Source organism: Gobius niger (genome assembly GCF_951799975.1).
Source record: "Gobius niger genome assembly, chromosome: 12".
NCBI lineage: Eukaryota > Metazoa > Chordata > Actinopteri > Gobiiformes > Gobiidae > Gobius > Gobius niger.
This window is the reverse complement of record NC_136863.1, coordinates 24,813,849-24,829,669: the sequence shown is the minus strand read 5'-3', so window position 1 is coordinate 24,829,669 and position 15,821 is coordinate 24,813,849. Positions and strand designations below refer to the sequence as shown.

The window sequence follows — 15,821 nt, the reverse complement described above, 5'->3', positions numbered from 1 at the left end:
AATCTTATCTTTCATCATCTTAATTTTATAATTTTGTCATTGTAGTTGTACATCAATTTGAAACAATAATCTAAGAAAGAAAATTATATTGAAACGTCCTTCAATCCCACCTCCTAGCTCTTGGCCAGCTCGGAGTTTTCCTTGTGACAGTCCCCATTTGTGACCAATTCGGTCTTTGTAGTGTCCGTTTCTTCCTGTTCGTCCACTAGATGGCGCTTTTTGTTACTTTCTTCATCTGAACCATTCATCACTTTCATCTCCCTCTTCCTTTTACAAACCAAACCAGAGTCCTCTTCGCCAATACGACCCTCCGGTATCCCCAACACTCTCAGGCACACTATGGCAGCAGCTTGTTCAGCAAACTTCTTTGATTTTTCCCTAAAAAAAACAAAACAGTATGCATTTAACTTTGTATAGGTCTATAATGATGCCAAGATGTACCATATTGGGCACTTTTTGGTGATTGAGGAAAGAAAAGTAAAATTTCTTTGATGAACAATTTGTCTCACTTTATTTCATTAGCAATGTGTTCAGTGCATTGAGAGAACATTGAGATATATAAATCGTCCCTTATCTTATGCTACTGACAGACACTGACCATAGAGAGGATCTGTATTTCTTCTCTGCAACGGTCACCGTCGACTGGAACGCTCTGTCCTGAGTCCGCTGCACCTGGTCATAAAATTATCTTCTTTATTACAAACATTTTAAGTAAATGCAGTTAACCTCAAGTAGATAAAAACACAGAAGTGTAGGTTTACCATCTCATATGTGGGTTGCTCCAGTTTCTCTTTGCGGGTCCACTCCAGGAGGAACATCTTTGGTGTGATCTGAGGCGGATACTCTCTCCTAAACATACAATACAGATGTTGTTTCAAGCATCAAACACACATTCAAGAAGCCTTTTGCTAATTTTTCCCAAACTAAAGATGCACTATCGCTCTGTACAGAGACGCATCTGGTTGTTCAAAATTGTCTTCATAAATACATTTGATTTGGAACTACATCCCACACCTCTCAAACTTGACAGCCATGGTGAGCACATCTCCATCCATTATGAGCCGGTCCTGGAGGCTGTTACTCTGAAGAGCGTCCCGTTTGACCTGAAGCTCCTCCTGCACTTGCTGGAAGTACTCCTGAAGTCCATAGGCAACACTGCAATTCAGAACAAATCCCCAATCAACTCATACAGCACAATACTGCAATTCAAAAACCCTTCTAGAGACAGGCATGACCTTGGCTTTAAATTGTGGAGTGTGCTATACCTATTAAAAAAAATTAAAATTAAAATTTATTTTTTGGGTTTTAGTCTTTTTTTAAATGCTATATTTTGATAATTTGCAGCAGAATGTTATTGGCTGTGTCTAGATGATCATTGGGAGGATGTTCAACTGTTCCTGTGATGCAGTGTGGCTTTAAGAAGTCACAGCGGATGGTGTTTGTTTTAAGTGCAATTTTGGCCAAACAAACCCATAGATACAACTTTCTCCCAAATCCCAGGATCATTGAACGCACCTGAATTCAGCATTGGTTTGAGCAGCTTGAACCAGTTTTCCCTGAGGGGTCTCCACTTTGTCTCGGAGCATCTGACACAGACAGTACTTAGTGTTGAAGGCGTGGTTATCATATCTGATTGCCTGAACAAAAAAAAACACAACAGTTGTATATATATATTTAAAAAAAGAAATCCGGATTACATAAATAAATTGATAAGGCAACCAGCTTAGCATGTTAAACTAATTCTATTGTTTTAGTGCCAAATTTTACTGTTTGGCTTCTACTACTATGGTTCATCTACAAATAAATAATTTTACAGTGCAGTAATTTATCCCTCTAAAATCCAAACTCAGTGTCCAAACAGTGCTACTGCCACGGGATTGTAAAAAGCATGATGCCGATAATTGTTATTGACCTAATTTAATCACGATTTGATTAAAATTTACATAATGCAGAGCAAAAGTTAAGGTAGTTAAGGTAGTAGAGGTCACAGACACATAGGTCTTTATTGTCCCATGAGGAGAATTTGTTTCTACAAACCACCATGTTGATTTGGCACTCCACATACCACAACACAATATAACTATCACTATACATTTTAGCCCCCATGTGCATCTCTATACGCACATATTTTAGGTACTCCTCCATGACAGTCTCCAGCGGCAACAGGCCTTTGGAGCGGAACACTGAAGGGTTCCACATCGCGGCTCGGGCCAGCATCACAGAAGACGCCCCAGACGCTTTTCTAAACTCCTCGATATTTGCAAATGTCTTCACCGGGTCCAAGGAGCCACCACTGAGGGAGGGAGAAAAGTTTGATAAGTACTTTGAGATTGACCCAATATGCACAATAAGGTGAAAAATCCACACTATCACTATTACTACAGAATAACAAAACTAAAAATTAGTCTTATGCAGGAGAAGTTTTATTTCTTCACCATCAGTACCGAGACATGAATTCAGTTAAGACAGTGTGCAAAGTCTGGCGAGAGGGATAAGTAGCAAACCAAAACATATTGCCGTATGACCACACACGGTGGATAAACGGGAAATCAATTTGATTCTCTATTGATTACTGGCCTGTCTTTAGTAATCTAAATTCCGCAACTATTGTAGTTTTAGCCTATGTTATATTTCAATAGTTTGAAAGCCACTGATGAAACCACAACACTTACTTGGCAATGACAGGGATGGAAACTGCATTAGCTACAGCTTGAATGTAATCACAGTGGACTGGATGTCTGGGACGCTCCTCTTTGAATCTGAAAGTAAGAATGAAAGACAAAACGAGGCATGTCTGAAATCTCTCCAGATTTTCAGTATTTGGTCATAAAAACCTATATTTAAATTGTCATTTCACCTTCCATGTACAGCAATAGCAGCTACGCCAGTCTTCTCAATACGTTTAACTAGACTGATTGTGTCGTCAAGCTGCAAGACAAGAGGCCAGGCAAGTCAAATAAAAGATTGAAAATTAATCAAATGCTGCAAAAAATTATAGACGCAGTAGAAACAGATACAAACCGAGGGTAGGATTCTTATTTTGCATGTGACTGGTTTGTTTACTCCTCCAACCAGTTTTCTAAGGATCTACAAAGAGACATATGATAGATTAAATAAATATTGTGTATGTCAAAAGTCTTGTTAATACTACAACAACTACTACAGGCATCTGAGGCTCACAATATGTTGAACAAATACAGGTTGAAAAAGAAGGACAATTCAGAAAAATCTGTTTTTATTTCAAAAGATTGATCCAGAAAATTAAATAGACTGGAATTTAAGAAACCCGGTAGTTCAGACAAACATGTTCTGAAATGCAAGTATTAGCAATTCATACTTATTTGTTATTTGAAGTCCTGAATCTGTTTTATAGAGCTCTAAATTTGTGAACAAACTGGTAGACTTACTGCTTCAATTTTATCAGGATCTGAAAGAAGAGCAGCTCCCATCCCGCCCTAGAGCAAAAACAACAGGTCATGACACAAAGCAACAGGCCGATGAAATCAGCCTAGGACATCTACTCACCTTAGTGGAGTATTCTTTGGGACAACCCATATTTACATCAATAGCTGCTACATCTTGTGCACTGCAATTAGACAAAGTATAGATAATAAAAGACAAAAATAGAAGGTGATAAAATTGCAGATAATGTGAAACGCACACAAGTTTGGCAACTGTCAGTGCTCTGTCTGGGTCTGCAGTTCCCTTGGAAAAGAAAAAAAAGTAGGAAGAGTAAAAAGCTAAAAGTGATCAACTATGTTCATTATGTGCATGTATCTTACCATTTGGAAGACGACTCTTTCCTTTTCCCTCTCACACGTCCTGAACATCACTCTGTCGTCTGGAGCAGTAAAATCCACCGTGTCCAGCACCTCTGCAAGGCATTTAAAAGAAATGTTATTTTGCAGTCAAAACAGTATATTGTCTGAGAGAACTGTAAAGCAGAACTGCCAAAATGTAAAAGCAAGTGGCATTTTAGACGTGAATTCAGAGGCCAGATGGTTTAGACAGAGGAAGGAACATGGGAAGAAGACTGAGGTTTTGAGATGCCTGTCAGGCAGAGGAAAAAGAAGACATGAACTTGTTATAAAGTTAGATGCATAGCTAAATGAAGACACATTATTGACGGGGGGCGGGGCAAGAAATAAATGAGTGGCATAAGTAGCCAATAAAAAGTTATACCATTGACCACCCGTTGACACTGGGCCATTTTAATGTCAATCAGCTCCTGAAAGAGAAAGACACGTTGTATAGAATTATGGAGGAAATCAATTCGCACACACCTTTTTACGCACTGTTCATCCTCAGTCCTCACCTCACAATAGACCACATCTGCTCCATAGTCCAGCGCCAGCAGTCTCATGGGCAGTGTCCCCACACGGACCATTGGGGCCAGGGCTGTGATGTTACTGAAGCTCAGCCTCCCAGACATGGTGGTGAGTCTTGCTGAATAAAGCAATCACTGATTTGTTTATAGAGTACCAAAAAAAAATCATATAGACACAGGTATCATCATCTTGTAAAACTTGCAATAAAACATGAAGCTAGAATGATTTTAATTGTAAATGTAATTCATATGAATGCTTTCAATAGATTCTAGCTTCACTATAAAGTGGTGGAATATGATCTTATGACAATCCACCCACGAGAGATCACGCAGTTCTGTGTTAAACTCATTTCATGCATCATGTCAGCAGCTACATGTCTTTACACTGTCACGGATAAATTGTCATAAATCAAAACAAGCCATGTCCTTCACAGAAAAGAGTTGCATTAAAAGGTTAAATGATGAATATGAAAAGAGGAGAAAGCTACATTTGTCAATGGTCAAAGCGTGGTAAACAACCTGGTAGCTGTATGCTAACTGTTGTGTCGTCCATATAAGCTAATTCCTCGGTTGCATCAATTATAATAACGCAGCGTTTACATTTCTTTTACTAACTGTAATGTCCACTATTGCCTAACTTTAAACGAAGAAACTTACCCACATCCAACTGTTATCACTGACATCCATAAAAACGTGTGCGGTCTCATGTGGGGCACTTTCACGCATGCGTACTTTAAACTTCCGCTATGGAAATGTTACTAAATCCTTATCTTAGAAATACATGTTGATAAATATGTCAGAAAATGTCAACAATTACAAGAACATTTTACTGCATTTTCTGACTTAATTATACATCTACTATTTCAACCAAATCCTGTTTTATTGTTACAGTATATCAATAAACGCATTCACATTCCATTCTTTAATGTGCTGCCAAAGTTATTAGTAATACAAAAAAGTGATGTGCAAAGGACAGCAATGTGTGTTCTTCCATAGGATTTTCTATGTTTTCTAATTATAGTCACTGAGTAGTTGAAGTTAACAAAAAATACTTAATGAAATAGATTTCTCATTTAAAATCATTTTCAACAAAAGAGAGTTCACAGAAATATTTTAACAAAAAATAACAATATTTCACTCCAATCACTTCTCATAGAATGACTGGAGTGAAAACGGCAGCAGCAGATGTGAATGGCACACAGGTTTGTTTTAAGACATGAGGCTGCTTTCAGAGTGAAAAACACAACAACTAAAAACACAAATTATCAGATGACAGAGGTAAACATCAAGCTATAATTCACAAGGCACTGAATATATTATTGTATAGTGTAGTAAATTAATCTGTATTACACATAAACATTTTGTACAATACTTTCTTCATTGAAGACCTACATTCTGAAAAAATAAATTGTGCAATTTTAAAAAGAATTCTTGTATTTCCTGTACACAAATTTTCTAATGTTTGCACTACTATTGTGTATTTCATACAACAGTCTACTGTAATCGAAACAATCATTTTCTTTAATGTACACATTTACATTCTGTGTGTCCAACACTGGTTTGGGACTTCGGTATAGACCTGGTTCAGAAAGTACATAAAATGCCCAAAGGCACAGTAAACCATGATATCGCCATGCATTAGTCCACAGAAAAATATATAATCTGTCGTCTTTTCACAGTGTTGAGAGGGAAGCTGCAGTTCAAGTAACCTGTGCTGAAAAAAGGCATATCCTCTTCAGAGTAAAAGTCTGAGCGCAGAGGCTCTGACAGGACAGAGCTCCTGCTGATGTTGTGTGTCTTTATAAGTGGAACGAGAAGCTGCTTCGTGCCGAAGACCTTCTTCTGTCCGCAGGAGGAGTCTCGATTGGCTCCATTTGAGGAAACACCACGAAACACAACCTCTGGCCCAGATGTGTGGCTTTCTCTGCAGAATAAAATAAAATAAAATGTCAGACAATGTTTGAAATGTTTATAGAATAAGTAGTTCATATGCATAACATTTTTTTTAAAGAGTGGTCTATATTAATTTTTAGCGGCCACTGTGTTTGTTTGTTTTTTGCTGTTTGTTCCACTGTGTGCTGCACGTTCAACAGTGTTGCTTGTGCAATACAATAATGACCAGGGCACTGATTCTGAATATAATTGCAATCTTTGCATTATTCAAAACATGCAGAAAAATATGAAGATAAGATAATAGTAGCCAAAATCACATAGCACATAAACCATACAGGTTAAATCTGCTCCACCTTGTAGTAGGAAATTACATAACCAAAAATATTTTCAATACCAACCGAACAACTAAAACTCACCCACAAAGTCAAGGATACATTTGGGCTTTTCCTTCCAGTGGACTCCTAGAAAGTAGACGGGAACACCTGTGAGCATGATGACGAGACCCACTCCGCACACGACGGGCTCAGAGTACAGACTGAAGCCCAGCAGCAGCGCCCAGAACAGCAGGTAACAGATGGGCACCAGCACTGACACCTGCACACACCGCCACACAAAAGGTCAATGCAGGTATTTTCTTCTGGCATTGATCTTCGTAAACACCTGAATGGGTCTGTAGAGGTAGGGCTTCTTCCAGCGGTAGTATAGCAGGCCTGCGATGGTGACGCCATAAGACAGGTAGTTGATGAAGGAGACGTAGTTGATCAGGTTGTGTGTTTCGCCGATGCAGAGAATCACCAGAGTAGCAACACACTGCAAGGTATTACAAAACACTTATCCAGCTTATATTCCTACATGATGACATACTGTATCTACCTTGTTGATAGTATGCTCTGCACAGGGATTTTTCATAAATTAATAGGTTTATATTGAAATCAACTCCAGAAAAACATTATTCCTCCTATATAGATTTATGGAAATACCTACGCAGACTAGCAGGGCTGGAATGGGTGTGCATTTCTTATAGTGGATCATTGCAAGCAGACTTGGCAAATGTCCCTCTCTGGCACCGGAAAAACATAGCCTGAAAATAGGAATATGGTTATATAAGTTCTTAGGAAATAAAAAGGACAATAAAAGCTGAATAAAGTTCTAACCTGGATGATGTGAACAGGTAACCGTTTATTCCTCCAAACGTTGAAAGAGCCACAGAAATTGGCATGATGACAGAAAACGTCCCCAGCAGTTTCTCTCCAAAAGTCTGAAGGTACAAAAGACAGATACTTTGGTTTCAGTGCATTTCAATCAAGAAGACGATTTGACAGAAGCAATAAAACTTGTGCTGTGTAGCTTATCTCTAGTTTTTATAAAGTTACATATTGGTGTTGATATTAGATGTAGTTTACCTCGAATAGCTTACAGTGTAATCGGCATTTTATGAAGCAGGCCTGATTTGGTGGTGAATAGGCTGAGTTTAGGTGATGTCACAAACGTATGAAGAGCCCATATACTGTGACGGAGAACAGATCAGAATTCTATGGGAGAATTTGCCTGTAACTTGTTTATGGTTTTATGATAAGGTCCAACAGATTTGAAGTGAAGATAGTAGTGAATTTTCAGTTTGAACATTTCTTTCAAGAACATTTTAGTGTCCCCTTTATCTGAAATGATGGCATTAAATTCCAGGCTGGTTTTATATCTATTGTGTTACTCACTACGGCCACAGCGTTGGAGGAGAGCAGCTCTTCAGGGGTCATGGAGGAGAAGTAGGCGATGTTGGTGAGCGTGTACACAAAGGTCACCAATGGGATGGAGATGTAGATGGCACGAGGCAGATTCCTGATTGCAACATGCACACACGCAATGACAGAATAATAATTTACACGGCATGCATGATAGATGATAAACAAAAAAATAGCCTTTTTGAATTATATTTAGAATGAAGAAGGAACAGCACACTATAGTCCTGTAAAATGTTACTCATTTAATGATAATAGGAAAGAGCGAGTAGAGATTATGTAGCAAACTCTCTGAGCATTTATCTCTGTCACTAAGCTCCCAGCACTGTCTGTTGTCCATGTTGGCTTTCCAAAACCATTCAAGTGGATAAATAAAAAGAAATTGGAGCAAATGCAAACAGAGCAAAACGAAGCAGCAAAATAATAATAAAAAACAGACAGTATTTACCGTCTGGGCTCTACGACTTCCTCTGTGACGTAGTTGAGGAAGTTCCAGCCGCTGAAGGCAAATGAGGCTTGAAGAAACGCCAGAGCCATCTGTCCCACCGACAGAGACTTGTCAAAGGTAAAAGCCACCTGTGGAGTCAGGGTCTCATAGTGCCCTGGAAGATGAAGTCACTCAAGCATTTTACACACTACAACATCTATTAAGTTATTACAGTAAAGTCAAAACATCACTGACCATGGCAGATCTGCACGAGGCCGACAACAATAATAAGACCTAGAGCCATGAGTTTTCCCACTGTGAAGATGTCCTGGATCCTGGTGGCCATTCGGACGCTCCAACAGTTGACCCACGTCAGCAGCACTGAGCAGAGACAGTGTATTAACTTATCTCTAAGCAACACAATGCAATTCACTATATTCTTCACACGCCTTATCAACAATCCAAACATCAAAGCTTTAATTTCTAATTTCTTGTTATGAATAAATGTTGATAGAACATACTTTTTATGATGCACTTTAACAGAAAAATACTCAAATCATGAAACATGTAAAGGAACGGTACTATTTCAAACATTAGTGTACATTACACACATGTTTGTATTACTCAAGAAAATGTAAACCTAGTCAAAGCCACATTAAGTCTATGATGACTAGAGTCATTCATCCTGCTAGGTTTGCTCTTGGACATAATAAATTAGACTCAATAAATGGACCAGCAGACATTTGCCTCTTAAGCTAAAAATGTATAACCTTAATGAACAAGAAGGTGAACAAGGCCTTGTGTGAATGTTTTAGCTCGTCTGTCAATGTCACCCGCTTTCGCCCGTTCTCTCTCGGTGGCCTCACTCTCCATCACAAAAGCCACAAAACAAACCACTTCCGCTGCAAAGGCGACACAAAACGTGACAACGGACCCATTTGTTACAGGGGGCCGGGCACAACTCACGTTTTCTCCAAAAAACACAGAGTGAATTATGGCACAAGAGTCTCAGGGTTTCCCTGTGGAGACAGTAACTCTCGCCATGAATGAAGCTGATGGATTAATGGGCGCGAGTACAGGTACTCTCAGGAGAGACGGCAAAGCAATTAGGCTGTGGCTGAACACTAAGAGCAGCTCTCATTACAATCTGCTCCCACTGTCACAGTACGTCACTCCAACCAGGACTGATGCTTTTCAGGAACACATTTTTAATGTATTATTGTAGTTATGATATGAAAATGTTTTCTACAAATTTATTTTACATCTTTGGAACATGTAAGGAACACTGAGCCCATGAATCCATTTCCAGATCTTGTAAAGTGATGCTGAGCCAAATGTTTGGTTGGTGTTGATGAGGGACACCAAATATGAGAATGGTGAGAACATGCAAACTCCACACACAGATAAGCCTAACTCAGTTAGAGGGAAGGCGAGGGAGATAGCCACTCATCCACTTTGCCTTCTTTCACGGATTTCTGTTGGGGATTACAGTTGGTTGGCATCTATCCCAGTAACTATGGGATTTACAAGGACAGATTCAATTTAGTTCATCAATGAATCATGCATATCTTTAGTTTGTGGTGTAGTGCATCTATTTCCCCTTTACAATAGAATTCCTTTAATTGAATAGAAATGAAAATCGAATTCAACCAAGTTTGGTACTGACTAAACAACTCATTAGTTTCTATAAACAAGCACTTGAGAGGAGCCTGAGGCGGTTGTGGAGGTATTCAGCAACCGCTCTTGTTTTTCTTCTTAACCGTCTCCTAACCCGGCTCTGCTCTGTTCACTGGGGATGCCATGAATTTTTTACTATGGCTACACAAGGTTTTAAAGAGCCTTCAGACTAGAGTTGCGTAACAGAAATTCAACATGTGACCACTTCCTCTCAAACGGTAATGGTTGTGATTGACCATTATAAAATGAGGGTTTGTGGAAATGTATTATCCCTATGGACTGACGAGAAGTGAAAGCCTACTCAGCAATATACAGTTGTTCTCAAAAGTGTACATACCCCGACAGAATTTTTAGATTTTCAGAGAATATGAATGATAAAACAAAGAGTATTTTTTCACTCATAGTTAGTGGTGATGTGAAGCCATTTATGGTCAAACGACTGAGTTAACCAAAATGACCTTGATCAAAACCTTCTGATTCAAACACCTAACCTTCCGATCATGAGACAACCCGCTCTACCATCTGCGCCACTGTCTCCCCATGATATTGAGGTCAGGAGACTGAGATGGCCACTCCAGAACCTTCACTTGATTGTGCTGTAGCCAATAAGAGGTCGACATGGCCTTGTGCTTTGAATCATTGTCATGATGTTGGGTGGAACGTCCAAGTGCGTCCCATATGCAGCTTCCAGGCTGATGAGTTACACTTTTCCTCCTGTATTCTTTAGTAACATGATGCATTCATCCTGAAATACATTTTGACCAAGTTCCCCGTAGCTCACACATCCCCAAAACATCAGTGATCCACCTCCCTGTTTCACTGTAGGAATGGTGCACCGTTCATCACACGTTTATGCTTATGGCCAAAAAGTCCCATTTTGGTTTCATCACTCCAAATGACATTGTTTCAGAAATGTTGAGACTTGTCTCTGTGCTGTTTGGCATATTGTAAGTGGATACTTTGTGGCATTTGTGAAGTAATGGCATTCTTCTGGTGACTTGGCCATGCAGCCCATTTTTCATCAAGTGCCTCCTTATTGTGCATCTTGAAACAGCTACATAACCTTTTTTAGAGAGTTCTGTATTTCAGGACTCTTATGTCTTGGTTTTTCTTTGCATCCACAATTTTCCTTCTAGTTGTTGCTGAATTTTTTTGGTCAGTCAACCTGACCATGGTTTGTCTCAACAGAATCCTGCATTTTTCACTTAGAGTTTGAACACTGCTGATTGAGTCCCTTGAATGTCTTTTTCATAACCCTTTCCCATTTTAAACAGTTCAACTATCAGACACCAGAAATGTCTGGATGCAAGGGTCTGTCAGGGGCCCAAAAACTCACTGACCTTTTATACACACACAATAATTACAAACACAGGTCACAGGTGTTTGCTTACCTTTAGTAGCCATATAAACCCCTTTGTGTTCACTTGTGTGCATATTATCAGGCCAAGATCACCAGGGTATGTAAACTTTTGATCAGGGTCATTTTGATACTTTCTTTTGTGATTATGATTTGTCATTATGGCTTCACACAACCGCTATAATTGGCAAAGCATAATAGGACAACTATATAGATTAAAACTGTGGGGAGTTGCTTTAGTATGAAATACCTACAGAGACAGGTGGCAGACAGCATCCGTGTGGCCATGTAGGGAGGAACACAGTTGGGGAACACCGGCTGCAGGACGTAGCTGGAGAAGGTGAGAGCGATAACGGCCAGAGTGGTCGGGTACATGATCAAAACAGCACTCCACAGTAAAAGGAATCTACAGGATGACAAAAAGAAGGTTGCTTGAAGTATTTTCTACCATATACCAAATCGCTTTTTGGACAAGTTTTTGATCAATTCTAGGTCAGTGGCACTCAAAAGATACAGTATGTGTCCTTACAAGTACTACCATGCCTAAATCAAGATATACATTGAGGACCAAACTGGTTCTCAAAAGGGGCTAAAATAAACCTCAATTGAACTAAATTAAGTCTAAACTATGTGTAAGTGTAAACCACATCTAAACTAGAAAAGCACCTTCAATGACATTAAAACTAACAGAAATTAAAGTCAATAATTGGAGACGACCCTGATTACCACCTGAAAAAAATCTAAGTAGAATTGAATAATAAACCAGCAGAATAACATAACAATAAAATAGGTTTGGCTCAGTCTGTGAAACAGCTGTGGAATTAACACAAAAATTGCTGCTCATTAGAGGCGTGACTGCAAATGCTTGTGTCATAGTCAAAACCAGACAAATCAGGGCACATGGAGACCAAATCGAGAACATTCCGTTTTATTGTCTCTGTGTGTTACTGTACCTGTCTGCATCCTAATGTGTGTCACAGGCAGCTGATTGTGACTCAAAAACAAACAAAACATTTTTTCACATTGACAAAACTCACCCCATGAGCCCTCCAAATATCTCTGTGACATAGGAGTAGTCTCCTCCAGATTTGGGTATTGAGACCCCCAGCTCAGCATAACACAGAGAGCCCAGGGCAGCGATGCACCCTCCCAGCACCCACACGATCAGCGCCATCCCCACTGAGCCCGAGTGCTCCAGGACGCCTTTGGGAGAGATGAAGATCCCAGAGCCAATGATGTTCCCTGAGAGAAATACAAAAACAGCCGTAAACACCGCCTTTGAGACTTTTAACGGCAATGGCAAGTTTACATTGAGGGTAGTGAATAAGAGGCAATGGGAATGGAGAGCTCTCATGTATCCGTGCCCAATTGCAGTGGAAAGGAGTAGCCTAGACATAAACACGATGCATTGTCCAGGATAGATTCAGTTTAAAGTTTTTAGTTGTTGCTGGGGCAGACTTCAGGCTTTATTATTTCAGTTTGTCCTAAGATATTTTTCTATGTCAATTTCTTACCTACGATTTGAAACATAAAAAGCATTAGACCATATTTAGATTTATTATTCAACTTAGTACCTTAATTTACGCAAAGTAAAATAGGCATCTCATGTCGTTGGTTCTTATGTTGACATTGAGATCAGAAGCAGCCAACATGTGCTTTTTTACATGTGACTTGTTTATAGGAGTTCCCACATCATTTGCATCACTCACAGCATCTTTTAACTCCGCTGCCCTTCTTAAAAAGCACTGGTGACACATTGGGCCCCTCGGACGCCCCCAGCCACCACTCCCCCCCGCGAGTTTATACTGGGGGCATTAATAAAGAAAGGCCTCTATTACAAGAGTAGGAGGTAAAGGCCATCACTCACCCGGAGCTCAGTGTGCTGTTAAAGTACCAGTCCATCTCATGCATTCAGACAACAGCGCTACCAGTAACGCGGCAGAAGGCAGCCAAGTGGCACAGACACATGTTACATAACTGCCACATAAATTATCCACTTTGGGCCGCTGAGGTGGGAAGTGACCGACTCACCTTTTTTTTTTCTTTTTTTTTTCTTGCACGAAGCATCCGAAAGGGGCTTGGAAAAAAAAAAGTCCCTAAAAAGCAGTGCACGGTTTAATCTCGTGACTTCTGAAGCGCAGCCAGAGAGCAGAGCACAGCCAGTGATCTCTCTGCATGCAGAAGGTGCTCCGGCATTCACCACACAGGACATTTATAAATACCCCTACTGAGTAAAGGCACCCACAAGTTACCACAGCTACATTTTGCCATCAATGCACTAAAATGTATTTGGCATGGAGGAGAACAGAACGTAGGAAATCCTCATTAGAGTAATGATCTTTGGCAAAGCTCACTTTAGGACAAGTCTGCATCTTAAATGTGCCGTTTTGGAAAGTGAAACGAGGTCAGGGGTCAAGGTCTATTTTATTAACGTCATTTACATACCACATGTGTTTAATAAAGTGAGAAAAATAAGTGAGATGTGTCCATACGCTCCAAAGATCAAGGGAAACACTGTTTAGGGACATAGGGGACTCAAGAACCTATGCATTGCACTCACCCTTGAGCCAAAAAGGTTGTGCAAGCCCTGCTGATTCCATCATTGAGTTCAGTCTGGCTACAAACGTTGCTTTTTGTCCTTGATGTGTAACTCTAGGTTTTTCTTTTTTCTTTAAGCGAGTAAAATGTACATTTCCACTGGGAGTCTGCTGTTTTCCTGCATACAAAGGCTTTAAAAAGTGATTTAATTTACAACTCAATCAATTAATTAAACTCGGATGAGAAATTGCAGAGCAATGACTGAGCGTTGAGATCTTCATAAAATGACGTGCAACTGCCTTGTTGTAAATCTCGGATGCTAAGCAGGGACAGGCCAGGTTAATATCGACGTATCATATATCGACCATGAGGACCTTGAGAGACCTTGAGGAAATACCAGGTAACCTGTGTGAATGGTGGGTGAGTGGGTGGTTGGTGATCCAATACTGAGTGAACAAAAAAATGACCTTACCTTGTGTGAAGCACTTTGGGGACTAGCAAGCGCTATGCAAATAAGTTTTCCTTACCTATAAAGTGACTGACTTACAGACTATAGTTTAGTTTAGAAAGGGCTACAGGAACATAAAACACTCAAATTGCTTGAAATAAATGTTTCGCTATAGCTATGGGGGGCACAGTGGACTGAGGGGGCGCGGCCCGACTACAGCACGCACGGGGGGGGGGGTAAATGTTAATAGTTGTATATTTTAATTAATACACATACAAACCTTTGACCTATAACTGCCCGGAGTAGTGTTGAAGGTGCTGACTCCCAGCAGGCCTTCCCTTCTCTGCGACCTGGACACTTGCTCATTTTTACGGTGCTTAGGTACATTTAAAAGTCCCCAGTGTTTGCTCTGCTCTTGCACACAATCCCCTTCTGCTTGACCACCACATTAACTTCCACATGCTTTAGCCACGTAGACCAAGGCCCATCAGCACAGAATAAGCATATAGTGCATGTAAAGGGTTGAATAGAAGGTTTGATTATTCATTTCCCAATATTGATTTTAATATTAGACAATGACAGATGCAAAATAAGTATGTTGTTTTGTAGAAATAATATGTAGGCCTTTTATATTGTTTAGTAATAGGTGTTTTGTAGTAATGCAGATGCTGGTAATATATGAAGGTATAAAATAATAGGCAAACTAGCGGTAATGAAAAGTTTTCCAATCAAAGTTTTGGCCAAGTTGTTTCTGCCTCACCTATGATGATGGTGCATGCACTCAGTAGCCCGATCTCCTTCTTCAGAGTCACTTTATCCGGGACTTTCTTGGTCTTCCTCTTCTTGCCCTCGGATGCGGATGATGCTCGATGATGTGGCCGGGAGCTGATGTTGTTGATGCCATTGTGTCCATCCATCCTGTCCGCCTTCCTCCCGGATCCTGTTCGGTCCATCCAGTCGGCAAGTGTCAACCTCCCCGTTATCCCAGCGCAGCAGAGTCCCAGTGGTCCCCGTGAGTTGCTGCTGCTGCTGCTGCTGTCCTCTCCTCTCACTCCGTATTCATGCACAGTGAAAGGGCCGCGCTTGCGCAACAACCTGCCACTGTCCAGGGCAGAATGTTAAATACCCCCGACTGCCACATGGACTCATGGGGAGAGAGAGAGAGAGTGATGGGGGTGGGGGCGTCCGTGTGCAGGAGGAGGGACTGTGGAAGACCAGAGACCAGAGAGACCAGAGAGACTTGAGAGAACATGAGAGAGAGAGTATAAAAGAGGCATAAAACAATTAACAACCTCTTCATTCTCTCAGATAAGTATTGTATTGGATAGATCAGAAAAAGTTACAATTAAAGTCACATAGAATAACATCTCACTCAATAGGCCGAAACACAATAACATTCTCATTATTGGTGTTTTTTT

The 15,821-nt window shown here is 40.3% G+C and overlaps 2 protein-coding genes across 2 annotated transcripts; both read right to left on the bottom strand.

Moving 5' to 3' along the window:
- Positions 1-83: 83 nt before the first annotated feature.
- On the bottom strand, positions 84-5,071 carry dus2 (dihydrouridine synthase 2). Its single transcript, XM_079568093.1, has 16 exons — positions 4,985-5,071; positions 4,316-4,446; positions 4,183-4,228; positions 3,783-3,874; positions 3,662-3,705; positions 3,526-3,586; positions 3,408-3,455; positions 3,022-3,087; positions 2,858-2,928; positions 2,673-2,759; positions 2,125-2,293; positions 1,516-1,637; positions 1,015-1,155; positions 762-849; positions 599-672; positions 84-378 (listed from the first exon to the last, which is right to left on the bottom strand). Exons 2-16 carry the CDS (start codon positions 4,430-4,432, stop codon positions 114-116), a joined length of 1,491 nt encoding a protein of 496 aa, XP_079424219.1. The 5' UTR covers positions 4,433-4,446; positions 4,985-5,071; the 3' UTR covers positions 84-113.
- Positions 5,072-5,285: 214 nt separating this feature from the next.
- On the bottom strand, positions 5,286-15,503 carry slc7a10b (solute carrier family 7 member 10b). The gene is made up of 11 exons (XM_079567379.1): positions 15,164-15,503; positions 12,455-12,659; positions 11,672-11,823; positions 8,639-8,764; positions 8,405-8,558; positions 7,933-8,056; positions 7,375-7,478; positions 7,205-7,301; positions 6,881-7,030; positions 6,637-6,814; positions 5,286-6,251 (listed from the first exon to the last, which is right to left on the bottom strand). The coding sequence occupies exons 1-11, from the start codon at positions 15,354-15,356 to the stop codon at positions 6,127-6,129; spliced, it is 1,608 nt and encodes a 535-aa protein (XP_079423505.1). The 5' UTR covers positions 15,357-15,503; the 3' UTR covers positions 5,286-6,126.
- Between the last annotated feature and the right edge of the window lie 318 nt (positions 15,504-15,821).

Bases quoted from the DNA above. Each gene is read 5' to 3' on its own strand.
- slc7a10b (XM_079567379.1), bottom strand. From the start codon at position 15,356: ATGGACCGAACAGGATCCGGGAGGAAGGCGGACAGGATGGATGGACAC. The intron at 12,660-15,163 runs GTGAGGCAGAAA...TATTTCTCTCAG, and splicing joins TGCATGCACCATCATCATAG to GGAACATCATTGGCTCTGGG. The intron at 8,559-8,638 runs GTCAGTGATGTT...TTCATCTTCCAG, and splicing joins CCTCGTGCAGATCTGCCATG to GGCACTATGAGACCCTGACT.
- dus2 (XM_079568093.1), bottom strand. From the start codon at position 4,432: ATGTCTGGGAGGCTGAGCTTCAGTAACATCACAGCCCTGGCCCCAATG. The intron at 3,088-3,407 runs GTAAGTCTACCA...GTCTCTTTGTAG, and splicing joins ATCCTGATAAAATTGAAGCA to ATCCTTAGAAAACTGGTTGG. The intron at 850-1,014 runs GTGTGGGATGTA...TTGTATGTTTAG, and splicing joins ATGGCTGTCAAGTTTGAGAG to GAGAGAGTATCCGCCTCAGA.